Source organism: Mizuhopecten yessoensis, unplaced genomic scaffold (genome assembly GCF_002113885.1).
Source record: "Mizuhopecten yessoensis strain PY_sf001 unplaced genomic scaffold, ASM211388v2 scaffold716331, whole genome shotgun sequence".
Lineage (NCBI taxonomy): Eukaryota > Metazoa > Mollusca > Bivalvia > Pectinida > Pectinidae > Mizuhopecten > Mizuhopecten yessoensis.
This window is the reverse complement of record NW_018480063.1, coordinates 234,857-249,660: the sequence shown is the minus strand read 5'-3', so window position 1 is coordinate 249,660 and position 14,804 is coordinate 234,857. Positions and strand designations below refer to the sequence as shown.

Sequence of the window (14,804 nt, the reverse complement as noted above, 5' to 3'; positions counted from 1 at the left end):
ATTTAAAAGACGAAGCAGCCAAAAGGATTTTCTGTCTTTTATTAAAGTCGCTTTCCCGATCAAATTTTTCCTAAGCTTTCTGGCCAATTTTAATGCTGTTCTTTTTTAATTCCTCTTATGCGACGTTGGTAGAGGCCAGGAGTTCGACTCGTGCAGTTTTATTGTATTGCTCATTTTTATTTGTATTGCATGGCAAAAATGTACGACTTTTATGAAATATTCCAATAACACGATAACACACTCATTACAGTGTTATGGGCGCAGGAATTCGACTCTCATTCACTCTTGATTTTCATGCATTTACTATACAGAAACTGTTAAACAATTTTAATACACATGAAAACCCTGTTTTATTAAAAAAAATCGACCTGTCGTTAGTAACAAGACTATATAGAACACTTCGGGCAGTAAATAGCGTTTAAACCTGCATTGATCGGCGAGAGTATTCTCAACAGGATATTATGTCGCATGTTTCCCGGCAACCGAGATTAACGTGGTATATGGATCCCTTATGACTCACTAGTTGTGTAAACACCCGCACTTGTACTTGTATTACGTCAGCAGTTACGGCCGCAATTGTCTCTTACGTTGGTATATACTCTTAAAAACAACAAGAGATAACCAAAGTGCTAACAAAACAGTAAGTCGAAAGACGGGGCTAAGGAAAGAATTACTGAAGCGACTGGAAGACAAGAGGCTAAGTCGGAGCCATTGAAGATAAAAGATTAAAGGGCAAACGACTGTAATACTATATAGAGGCTAATGCTTTCCAAGGGCTAACATAATCAGTGTAAAAACTAGAGGTTAAAGGGCAAACCACTGGGACAGTAGGGGTGAAAAGATAAACAATAATGTAGACTAATACGAATGATTCAGAGAGCAGAAGAAGAATTAGATGTGTAAAAACCTAACTCTCTATCATAGCATCGCGCATAGGTGGTGGGCACGTCTATCAAAAAAAACAAAATGAATATATAAAACTAGTTTTATATATTCATTTTTTTTGTTTTTTTGATAGACGTGCCCACCACCTATGCATTGCGTAGATATGTTTATACGTAAACTACATTTGTACATATATGGTGGAACTTATTGTGGTATACTTTTCGTCCCTTAACTTCCTTGCTATTTCAGACACACACAAAACAATATTAAAAGGTAGCTCGGAAAGGTGAAATTTCGTGCACTGAAATCTGGGCCACGTGCCCCTCAAGAGTTATGACCCTTTGTCAATGTTTGCTACCAACGTTTGTCCAGAGCATAACTTCCTTGCTATGTCACCTACATTTATCGAACCTGAAATACGCGAATATCTGGGACGGCAGGGAGTCATGTTTCACTATATAAAAATATGACCCTTTGTTAATATTTGTTACCAACGTTTGTCCAGAGCATACCTTCCTTGCTATGTCACCTACATTTATCGAACCTGAAATACGTGTTCTAATATACACAGTATTATGAATTATGTCCCTTTCTTTATTTTTCGAAACATCTCGTTCTTGAGGTTTTTGATATAGTTTGGAATGTTGGCGAAATGACCCGGAGGTAACCTAGTAGTGATTTTTTAGGTCGTGTCAAATAGGAACACTTCGTCGTTTTCCTTTAGTACTTTACCTAGTAAAGTAAATTAAACTTTATTGAGCTGTAGTACAAATTAGTTTCTTTCTCACGCTACATTGCAATAAGTTAATATATTTTAGCAAAAGAATGGCTCTTCCTATTAGAAGGATTCTTCCGGGAATCTTTGGTTGGTGGTCAGGATATTGTTATGATGGATACATGTATTAAACAAAACAAATCAAGGACATCGTTTTGATATTTATTTTCAATTCTAAGATTATAAACGATTATAATTTGTTCCATACGTGACGTGACATATATTTAAATATATAAAACAGAAACTTTCTTGAACTTGATGGTTACGCCAATCCGGTTTTTGTTCGTTTTTGATGGTTGCATAGTGCACTTTCTCACAATTTATATTTTGAACATTAAAACACAGAGCACAAGGACACGAATACACTTACTGCGTTTTATTGCTGCCGAAGTATATTTATAATATATACATGTATTTAATCATAGCGTGTATACATGTCTATCGGTGACGGTATAGACAACAGGCGATATGTGTGGCACCGTATACATCACCAGTTTCATTTTAAACTTTCCTACACATGTACGTACTATAAAATAAAATAGAAAATCATTTTCCTGACTTGTCGGTTTGTCCGGATCAGGAAATTATCCGGATAAGCGGAGTTGATATTTACCAGGTTTTTCTGTATTTCACTGTAAGGAGAACCACATGATACAATACATATATAATTACACAAACCAAAGTAAGACGAGTCCGTCTTTCCCCTCATTACCATAATGCTTCCATGGGTCCCGTTGGATCTACCACTCTTTTATCTTTCGCCAATCTTTACAAGGAATGGTACGACAATAACCTTTACAGCAAGGGCTTACATTGTCAAGTATATCCATGTATTTAAACCCGCAAGGTTGATTGGATATTTCTCATTGTCCGGATTATAAACCTGACAAACATCATACCAACGTGGTCATTCAGAACTATTTGTCTCAAGTCATAACTCATATCAGCAACGATTAAGTAGCTTTCTTAACATCGACCTTAATTTTGTAGATAGATTCAAAGAACCTGTCGGTTATGGATGTAGGTAGATACATGAGTATGGACGCTCGGACGTTAGACATGAAGTTAGGTACGTATCGGACGTGCGGTTCCTTCGTGGTGACAGCCTCCACCATCTGATCCACCACCTCCTCCACGTTACTGCGTGCGCGTTTCATCTGGCCCTCAATGTTCTTGAGGAAGGCGTCGAAATACTCTTCGCCGTACACATCTTTCACCTCTGTCGGCGTTTCTGCCCACGACTTCCGGTTGGTGTCGATCAGGTAATCTGTGGCGGCTATTGGTGTCCTGTAGTGGGAGAAACAAATTATGTCCTTTTTTTCTATAATCAAATTGTTGTACTGCACAACAATAAAAAAAAAAATGCAAACATTTAAGCATAAGACGCATTCTCTCCTAAGTGACTAGGAAATTGTTTTGCATTCTACAATTTGAAAACAAATTATCTATCCCAACCCCGCAAAAGCATTACATCAAACGATTACGTGCATTGGCTACGTTGGCCTCGATGCTGTGATAAGGAACAGATAAGTTTCACCCAAAAATCAAATTTTAATTGGAAAAACATGTTTTCCAGCCAAGAAGACATTTCTGTCGTACATGACTACTTCTAGTGCGTACATTCAATTTAAGGTCTAACGCTCAGAAAGGCTGCACTTAGCACCTAAGAGGATGCAGGTGCATTAGAGTACAAAAAGAATATGAGTTTAAAATAGTTACAGAAAAAACAGTCAGCAATTATATAGATAGTGAAGGAGACCTATAGTGGAGGTATGTCATACTTGTACAGGCCTGGCTCCACTGTGATCACCTTGATGTCAAACTTGTTCATCTCTTGTCGGAGTCCGTCAGAGAACGCTATGCACGCCTTCTTTGACATTGAGTAGGCAGCAAATGACGGCACAGTAAAACGACCTGTTAACATATTAAGAACGTGTTATACCGTGTTCCGATTTTTAAACACATATTCTATACCTTTGCATAAGTATCCCTGTAAAATAAGTATAAAATTAGATGTCCCAGCGCTAAATCGACGATAAATGCTATACCCTAGGGATATATCATTTTATCGGGCTTTAGTTTCAGAAGCTGTGTCCCCGTAGTAATGAACCAATAAACTCATTTCGCTGAGGTCATACACCAATCGCCCTGCCCACCATGCATCGAGTCATTTAGGTGAGAGTTGCGAGGAGTAAGTATACGCGCTTGACACCTCAGTTTTTTGTTATCGATCGAGAAATAAGCACAGACGTTAGTTGAAAAGTAGTTATTGCTTTTGATAGGTTTTTTTGGGAACTTGTGGTTTGAAATATTGCCTTTCATAAGTGTCTGTACTGTTCGTATCGGCATAGTTACAATTGGGAATTTCTAGATATGTTGATTCTAACAAAGACTGTGGTTCCACTTGACCAGATCTATTTCGCAAGGTGAACGACACGTTTAAACAAGCAACAAAGTCGACAGGAAGGTCAACACAAACAAAGAACCTAATACAATGTACATGTATATGGTTTGCATCGGTAGAATTAAACAGTTGCAGTCTGGGAAATCGTGTAAAAGTCAATTTATAGTCCCTTCACGTCAAACTCATTTTCCACAGCCTTTGGCTACGGGCAACTCTGATTTGTTTAAGCACTATATTGCGACACTTTAGAATAAGGTACCTGCAAGGCTTGCGACGTTAACAACTCTGCCTTTTGACGCTCTGATCAGCGGAAGGAAGGCTTTTGTTACCCTGACAACGCCAATCACGTTCACGTCCATGATCTGCTGAAACTGAATGACGGAACACCACTCGATCTCCTGGAACACGGCGATGCCTGCATTGTTTACACACGCCCATAGCGCTGTAAAAGATCAAAGAACATGTCACTAAAACAGGTGTTTAGAGATTGGTTTGGTCAAAGGGTTTCAATGTAAACATTGCTTTAGACCATTTAAGATTAATTATAACAAATATATATTTATATAACGCCGTATTATTGATCGTATCTTGGGGCTATCATGTATTTGCAAATCATTCAGATGAACAATTTTATTTCTAAATGTTGAACATTAATTTGGATAGAACAACCCATTAATTTAAGCAGCAGCATCGATTATATACAGTTGTGACTGGTATGTACCCTTTATATCTAGTTCAACGTGTTAAGCTTTACACAATCCACAACAATAGGCCTTTACAGGTGCATTTAAAGATAAAGATTTGCTTGCCCTTCTTTCATAGCAAAGAGTTATATACAAAAGAAACATATATTCTTAATAATTTTGTTTTCCATGAAAAGTCATCTCCGCTTCGGGGGATCAAACTTTTGACCTCGTTAATTGTTATGAATTTTGGTATGAGGACAGTTTCAAAATGATTTTCTTAATACATAAAAAGTCCCATGACCTTCCATACATTGGCTACATGTATTACATAAATTCAGCAGGAAACTATTTATCAATGCCTTGTACAGTATAAACGCAGTCCGTAAAAGGAAGACACAATCTGCAAACATGAATATCTACCGGTGTTTTTCAATAGAACTCCAATTAACATACATTCTATCTACATCTTTTCGGAAATATTCTTTCATAGCCATTATGAATAAATCTATACTACACTTATCGCACCGTTCGCCGTCTATTTATATTAAAAGGTCTCATTCTTGGTCACAAAATGATTAAAATACGAGGGTTTCTGTCATGGAATCCAGAGAGCCAAGTGTTTTATTTGTTTTTCCCCATAAGAACACCAAATGATAATTTCACATCCGTTGCGGAGAAACCACACATAAAAAGTCCTTCTGTTTTCGTGGTTATACCTTTGATTATTTTGTCATGAATTGAAATAATTTTCGTATATTATCCGCATACTTACTATGGTCGCCGAGATTTTGTTTGACGAATCTAACAGCGCATCTCACGTGCTGATCATCTGTGACGTTAAGCTCCACAACCTGGATCCTTCCCCCTGAATCTTCCTCCAGCTGCGTAGCGCCCTTGCGGTCCGGCGCCAAACATCCGGCGAACACCTTAAACCCGAGCTTGTCCAGGCGCCTGGCCAAACTGTTTCCAAAGCCGCTGTCACATCCTGGAAAATACAACGGACAGGTACTTTATGTTGCAATACTATCATTGTTCCTTGTCTTAGTATATTATTATGTATCGTGTGAGTATTGAAGGTGACGTGATATATTAAATAAAAAAGGGGGAAAAGTTCTTTTACGATCCGTAAAGCTAGCCTAAGCACAAGACTCATTACTTGGTAGATGATTGCTCCATAATTTTGAATAATTAGGTTGATGAGCCTGTTCTCTCTAATCATCAAAGTAATTGTTATATGTTTAAATCTGATCGATCAGCATCCCAGGGCATTGGCTTTAACTGAATGCTAGCCCATTAACATTGATATGTGGCTGTCACAATTATACTCGCAATTTACTATTGTTAAGCATTGAACTTAGCGCTCATTATGCTTTGTTTGCTTGCAAAGGTGTGTCATCCAATTAGATTAAAATTTAGAAATCTCGCCTGATCGACAGTCTGCACAAAATTGTTCAATAACTAGACCATCGTATTGTCGCGTGCTGATTGGCTGAGAATTGTGTCTCGTGGTGGATGTCATTCAAAGTCTCATCAGCGACACAGCTTTCAAGTAGGTTATCTAGTGACAATGCCATGCAAATGTAATCCATAACGTGATGGTGTAACATATCATTTAAAGTTGAACTACAGGTATACGTTTTTCTAGACGTGTGGTTTAGATTTTGTTAATGTTTGGTTTCTGTTCGGTCATAACCTAAACAGGTACAACTGAGTTTAAACAAATGCGCACCGACTAAACCTTAAATACGACCTGCTGAAACAAGATGCATATACACTGTACATACCTATACAAACAAAGGTTTGGAAAATGAAATATAAACAAGAATTCAAATGAAGTCCATGGCCACTGCATGGAAAGCAGTTATCGGTATGTGACAGAGTGCTTGTCAGTATTTTACGTAAAGGTAATCCCAGCAGGAGATAAGAACGTGTTTATTCAAGTTGACACTGAGCTGTTATGTTTAAGTATATACTTTGAGGTACACCAATATATAGGTGAAGTAGAGATAAAGTCTCGCTCAGCAGTTTGACTGACAGGTGTATGTGCACGAGATAACATGTGATCGGGCTCGTGACTTTTCTGTCGTATCTGCTTGGGGAACACGAATGAGAGCAAAATCGGTATGCTAGTGCAGTCCTTGGTAATGCACATGAAACAGGAGAACGAAAAATGCAGCGGCCAGACCAGGGTTCGAACCCGGGACCATCTGAACTCTAGACGGACGGTGTATCAATTGAGCTACCTAGTCGCCGACGATCGACCCAGTCCAGTTCCGCTTCAAGATATAATATATTGGGCCTCTTTGCTTTCATCTCTGCTGTTTCTTTTTGGCGGTATGTCCGGTTGGATATGATTGTATGCTTGTCAGTGGACAGCGATCTGTATGTTCCTAGATTAAGGGCATATCACACAACTACATGTAATAGTTGTATTTTTCTGACAAAAAAAAGCTATAACGAACATTAAACGTGCTCGTTCTGAGGTAAACGTCATGGAACACAAACTTCAATTTGCAAGTACTGGGAAGCATGCTATTTAACACAAAATACAGCTTGCAGGTTATGAGAAAAACGTCATTGGACAATGTCATTGAACAGCACCAACTACAAATTACATGAATTAAAATTTGCACGTTCAGAGGTAAACATCAATGAATTACACGGATAACAACTTACGTGTTCAGAGGAACACAAACTACAACTTACACGTGCTGAGAAAAAACGTCAATGAACACTAACTACAACTTACACGTCCTGAAGTAAACGTCAATGAACACAATCAAACACTTACACGTTCAGAGGTAAACGTCAATGAACACAATCAAACACTTACACGTTTAGAGGTAAACGTCAATGAACACAATCAAACACTTACACGTTCAGAGGTAAACGTCAATGAACATAATCTACAACTTACACGTTCAGAGGTAAACGTCAATGAACACAAACTACAACGAACACGTGCTGAGAAAAACGTCAATGAATCACAAGAATTACAGCTTACTCGTTCAGAGGTAAACGTCAATGAATATAATCTACAACTTACACGTGCTGAGAAAAAAGTCAATGAACACAAACTACAACGAACACGTGCTGAGAAAAACGTCAATGAATCACACGAATTACAACTTACACGTTCAGAGGTAAACGTCAATGATCATAATCAACAACTTAATTACATGAACGAATTACAACTGACACAATTAGAGGTAAAATTCAATTAATTACACGAATTAAAACAAACGTGTTATGAGAAAAACGTCCATGAATACCAATTACAACCTAATCGCTATCATCGAAGTCAGACTTAACAGTACAATTAGGATGGTTGGGTGGTGCAGTGGATAGCGCACTTGCCTTTCCCCAAGGCGGCCGGGGTTCGATTCCCCGATTGGACTTGAAAAGGTTGGGGTCACCTGCCCGATCAAGTGGGTTTTCTCCGGGTACTCCGGTTTCCTCCCACACTAAGACCCTCCACGCGCTAACATCCGGGCCAATAAGAGTGATTAATATGAGTTGAAATAACTTGTTTCGTATTTGTTGTTAAATAAATAAAGTTTCTATTTTTATATTTTAAACAGTAAGGATTATAACTCAGTGATCAGGCTAAAGCTAGATATAGATGCAATATTACCCGGTACATCCACTGTTATGGTTCCAGCTACAGGCAGATACGTAATGCAATAATGATAATATCGGGTTTCTATAGTTTAATATACATGTAGATAAATAGATAACGAATCACAGTTGAAGCATGGTTCAAATTACCGATGTCAATAAAGAACTGGCGTCATCCATGTAATAAAAAACCTACTGGAAGCATTAATTATGAAATATTACACAGGATATTTATCACGTGCTTACGACAATGTTACCACGTATTTAACCCAAATCACCTGGTACCGGTTTACCCAAATAACCTGTCACAGTATATCCTTGTGTATTCACCTGTATCCAATTTCTCAGGTCTGCTGTACAATGTAAATCAATACTATGACAAACGAGCCCGCGACACGTGAAGATCAGAGGACGATGATGGTGTTTTGATTATACCTGGAAGTGCCGTTCGCGAATTGATTTCCCCAAGTACAATTGTTTCTCGGAAATTACTCTTGGCTTACTGGGGTTTATTTGTTCTGGATATCGAATGGAGAGCCAAAGTCCTGAATGTTTGTCTACGCACATCGTCGGCGATTACATGATACAGCATATGGATACACACCATGCACGGATATTTAATATTAAACTTCATTCATATAACAGCTTATATGATTGGATTACATTGTTCACCTTACGGGAAAATAAAACATCGTGTTCCCCTCGCACGCTCGAGTTTCCCTTATCATATTTCTCTTCTTAGAAGCCTCTCTAGAAAAAAAACACAAGTTGCCCAGCACGTGAGTTTCGAGTGCCTTAAGCAGCCAGCAATGGTGCAGAAGTCTGATTATCTTCACTATTAACTTGTTATAATGTTCTATTCGTTATAATAAAATATTTACTGCTCTATCTTGAATTATAAAACAAATAGTCGTGTTTCCCTAGCACAAGGGCAATACGTGTATAATCTACAAAGACCTTAATCGGCGGTCACGTGGCCCTGAACATTAAAAACTACCTTTTTATACTAAAACACACATTGATCATCAAGAGCGGGTTTTCCAAAAATAAAACCAAAAGGAGTTCAATTACTTCTGCTGTGCTCACAAACATAAGTGTGCGCCGTGCAGACAGGATTACACCTGTCTGGTTAAACTCAATGCGAACACATTGCTTTTAACCTCTCGCGAGAACAATCTTCAGATTGAGTAATAGTGTATACTGGGGTCCTCGCGCGTTCATAAATGTAGGCCAATTATTCAGTCCCGATAAAAAATAAAGTCGTTTCATGTTGATGGGGTCCGATCGCAGCTTGATGTGACAAAAGAGTACATTCTCTGATAAGGTCGATCAGACGACCCATTTCAGATTGTTTTTCTTCCAACAATGTTAGATGTATGTAAAGCACATTCCTCAATACCCGGGATAGATAGGTCTGTGAATATATAATAGATTATTTGTTCTTTTCAGCACGCAGACTGAGCATGTCATTGTATATTCCATAAAGGCACCCCGACAAGGACAAGTGTTTTAAACGGACTTTGCCTCGTATCCCGATACAATTTTGTCGTATGCAGGTTTTTCAGGAAGCCGATGTCGAACGAACGTCATTACATGTACCACTGTCATTGCTCTACCGTCTGTCCAATAGTCCAACCCTGCAGGTCAGGTTTCGTTTGGGGCGACTAATGTGGGAATTACGTTTAGAATTGGGGATTTGCTTTCGGTGCGCTCTATCTGGGGACACCAATCGCAATCAAAATATATCTGCTGTACCAAATGCAACCGTTTGCCCTTTAGTACATGTATCTTAATATTTTCTCTCCTTTCTAGCGACATCTTCGGTAACTAACGCCGTACTTATATTATCAATACCTCGTTTTTGGCCGTAGTACAAGTGTTGAGTATACAATGTATTATAAAAATATAATGGGTTCGGTCCCCATGTCGAAACAAACCGACTTTCTATAAGTTGGTACTCAATGATATCTGCTTAACATTCATGATCACCGTTAAATGGCTAGCGGCAAGGAGTGGTTAGCCCGATTACCCTAATTGTATCTTCAACTACCTTCTTCTTCATGTGTATAATTGTGATGAGGACGTTAAATAACAAATAAACTATACCGGATGTCACGTGACACATTTCGAAACTGTACAGAAGTTCAAGGTTTGAAAGCAAGCTATTTTTTGTTCGGATAAATATAAGGTATTTTCTGTGGGATAAACTGTTAGCAAGTATATGACAATCCAAAGCGATTGGCGAAAAGGAAAGGAGCATGAAAGTAGATCCCTTTTAAGGATTATTTAATGTCCACCAAGAAGGACGCAGAGACGAAAAGGACCCAAATTCTGAAGGGGTCCGTCTACTTAATTCGACTTTAATGAGGCATGAAATAAGTTTTAGTGGAGAGGTTATTTTATGACCCCTCAACCCCGGGATTAAACCCAACATGGAAGTGACAATATCTCATGTACGTAAAATCTGGATGGCAACACCAGTTTCTGTTTTGGTGTCTCCGGTTTAAACTGATAGATGACCCGAAGTGATGTTTTCTACAACAGCATATTACTCCGGAGAGTTACGAACATTGCGTCATTGAATTGGGAACATGAATTGATGTGTTTCACACGACACGCTTGATTTGCGTGTCTCGTAAATAGTACAGGCAGCGACACACACACAAATAAAAAGGAAGTGTTTGATGATCTTTAAATAACACACATGTAACTCTTGCATAATACCAGTACTTTGATTCAGATCTCTCGTGTTTACTTTTACCGCTGACACGAAAACATTTGCACAAATATTTATCGGATTAGCATAGACCTTGAGTATCATTTCTCCAACATCCACCTCCTACTTGCTTGGAGTTGGTGTGAACATCGTTGGTTACCTACTAGTGTTAAATCTCGTGATTTTATACAATTTGAAAATTAATTAACTCGAGTTAGATAAACATCATAACCAACCATCACTCGCCAGGACCTCTATCCACCCATGCCTCAACGACATGGAGAGGTTTATCTGTATTTTTTTCTGTATGTGTCCTAGATCCAATTTTAATTACCACATCATGGTGTGATGGTCATTTAGGCCAAGTGGTATACTTAATTTAGTACTCGGATACTCAGCACGCTGTGACGGTAATTTAGGCCTAATGGTATACCAGATTTAGTGTTCAAGTTAGTTTTGTAGTGTCATTCAATGACGTACCAGGTTTTGGTGGACGCGAACCTGCAACTAGTGGTAGAAGGCTAGTAGAGAACGGTCTGACGCCTGTACCACTCAGTGCTCGAGTACTCGACATGATGTGATGTAATTAAGGCCTAGTGGTTTACCTGCTTTAGTGCTTAAATCCTCATCACGGTCTGATGATAATTTGGCCTAGTGGTATACCAGATGTACTGCTTGAGCACTCAGCACGGTGTGATGATAATTTAGGCCTAATGGTATACCAGGTTTCGAGCTCCAGTACTCAGCACGCTGTGACGGTAATTTGGCCTAGTGGTATACCAGATTTAGTGCTCGAGTACTCAGCCAGATGTGATGATAAAGTGCTCGAGTAGCGAGCACGATGTGATGATAATTTATGCCTAGTGGTAGACCAGATTTAGTGTTCTAGTACTCAGCACGGTATGATGATAAAATGCGTCGAGTACTCAGCACGATGTGACGGTATTTGGGCCTAGTGGTAGACCAGATTTAGTGTTCGAGTACTCAGCACGGTGTGATGATAAAGTGCTCAAGTACTAAGCACGGTGTGATGATAATTTATGCCTAGTGGTAGACCAGATTTAGTGTTCTAGTACTCAGCACGGTATGATGATAAAATGCGTCGAGTACTCAGCACGATGTGACGGTATTTGGGCCTAGTGGTAGACCAGATTTAGTGTTCGAGTACTCAGCACGGTGTGATGATAAAGTGCTCAAGTACTAAGCACGGTGTGATGATAATTTATGCCTAGTGGTAGACCAGATTTAGTGTTCTAGTACTCAGCACGGTATGATGATAAAATGCGTCGAGTACTCAGCACGATGTGACGGTATTTGGGCCTAGTGGTAGACCAGATTTAGTGTTCGAGTACTCAGCACGGTGTGATGATAAAGTGCTCAAGTACTAAGCACGGTGTGACGGTATTTAGGTCTAGTGGTATACCAGATTTAGTGTTCTAGTACTCAGCACGGTGTGACGGTATTTAGGTCTAGTGGTATACCAGATTTAGTGTTCTAGTACTCAGCACGGTGTGACGGTATTTAGGTCTAGTGGTATACCAGATTTAGTGTTCTAGTACTCAGCACGGTGTGACGGTATTTAGGTCTAGTGGTATACCAGATTTAGTGTTCTAGTACTCAGCACGGTGTGACGGTATTTAGGTCTAGTGGTATACCAGATTTAGTGTTCTAGTACTCAGCACGGTGTGACGGTATTTAGGTCTAGTGGTATACCAGATTTAGTGTTCTAGTACTCAGCACGGTGTGACGGTATTTAGGTCTAGTGGTATACCAGATTTAGTGCTCTAGTACTCAGCACGATGTGACGGTAATTTGGCCTAGTGGTATATACTAGGCTTGGAGCTCGAGTAGTACTCGGTACTGTGTAGCGGTTATAAGGTAGCTAGCTATACATCATCACAAGCCAATGAAACAGTATAATAAGATTTATTAAGCTTAGCACGTTATAGTCATAAAGACCATAATATGAATCGGACAGAGTAGTGAAGACGCATATAGACGATGCAAACGTAATTTGTTCGAGATTTTAATCTATTCTTTCGTGATAACGACTTATATTAATGCTCGAATACTCCGCACATTCAGACGGGGTTTAGAGACACGCGTGACCAGGTACAAGTAACGTTACACTAGTTTAAATTTCAGCGATATATGTTACTTCCTCAACCATAAAATATGGGACCAGCAAATATGAAAGTAGGCTTGTATTATGGGAAGGTAAGTTTTTAGTTTGATGGCGTCTGATATTTGAGAACACACCTGTAACATAAGGGTGTTGTCGGGTACAATACACATGTGCCCGGAGCGTTGTTATAAAACCCAGGTACCTTGAACGTTGTAGTATAAATGTGGACCATACTGCTCTTAAAGCTATCTGTGCGAGTCCAATTTGTCCTAAATTGACTTTGTATCACAAATGGTGACATCACATGTCCTAAGGGTTCGGAGATCAAAAACTGTTTACCTGTCCGAGATCGAGGTTAGGTATAAACAACCAATATACAGGTATGGTATGCCTTGACGATAAAACGTTTTAGTGTAGTACAGTGTAATGGAGACATGCATGGCCGATTTTCTTTCCGCAACCCATTAAAACATGTTTATGAAAGGAATATGAAATATGCATATTAAATAAGATATGTTAACATACCGATTTTACCTGTCTCAAGTGTTGTTATATTTGGATTGAGATAAGATTATGAATGACATTCTGTATGCGCACATTTGTATAGATACATTTCAGTCACCTATGTTTAAACTCACCTGTGATTATTACTGCTTTACCAGTCGGACAAACACAAAGTTTCGGGCTTCGACTGGTCAGAAGATACACAGCGGTCAGTCCCAACACGGCGTAAAACACAGCCGCGTACAGCGGTTTGGACAACACAGTTGTACATAGCACACTCTGCTGGTTAAAATATATCCCTAACCCCAACACCAGTAAGACGAGTCCTGCTAAACGCTTCATACTAAATAATCAGTCGCTGAATGTAAACTGTACATATATGTAAGCACAGGTAATAAACATACAGGTATGTTACCCTGTGTCCATTGTCATTTATAATGCGAGTGGGTCACCCCTCCGTGCGCCGTCCCTATAAATACCTCCGGAGATAGGTACTAAGTTCAAAGACACCACCACACACCAATGTTTACAAATGTAGCCCAGTCCATTTCACAGCAAGGGGTATTGGAGTGTTCTAACGATCCACTTGATTTCTACCTGTACTCGTAACATCTGTAATTACTACCCACAATAGACAGTGATAGGAAATGTCTACGAACACCATTCGCCACTATGTACACAAAACAAGTCAGATCTAATCAAATAATGACAATGCAAAAATCACAGATGAATCGATTATTTGTCGAGATCTGTTAAATATTTCATAACGCGACAGCATGTAATTGATTACCTATATAATGTAAAACGTTATAACGTTCTTAATTTGATGTTATCTCGGTAGTTAGTCGGTTTAGCACTTTTCAAAACTTCAATATCTCAGGATCTATTAATCATCATCCCAATTACCGAATACCGTCCCTGTCCACGGACTGTTAACGGGGACAGTAGGTTAATTGTCACGAGGTTAATTAAAATGATGATATTGACCACGGAAGTCACAACATATGTCCCAGTTCTCCGACACTTCCTGATAGAGCGCGTGTACATGTAGCTCTACTAATCTGATGGTGCACGCCCTGATATGGAGCCTA

General features: G+C 39.1%; 1 protein-coding gene across 1 annotated transcript; it reads right to left on the bottom strand.

The window, feature by feature from the left end:
- Positions 1-1,810: 1,810 nt before the first annotated feature.
- LOC110443201 (17-beta-hydroxysteroid dehydrogenase type 6-like) lies at positions 1,811-14,439 on the bottom strand. Its single transcript, XM_021487258.1, has 5 exons — positions 13,848-14,439; positions 5,523-5,735; positions 4,324-4,506; positions 3,442-3,574; positions 1,811-2,947 (listed from the first exon to the last, which is right to left on the bottom strand). The coding sequence occupies exons 1-5, from the start codon at positions 14,053-14,055 to the stop codon at positions 2,614-2,616; spliced, it is 1,071 nt and encodes a 356-aa protein (XP_021342933.1). The 5' UTR covers positions 14,056-14,439; the 3' UTR covers positions 1,811-2,613.
- Positions 14,440-14,804: the final 365 nt, after the last annotated feature.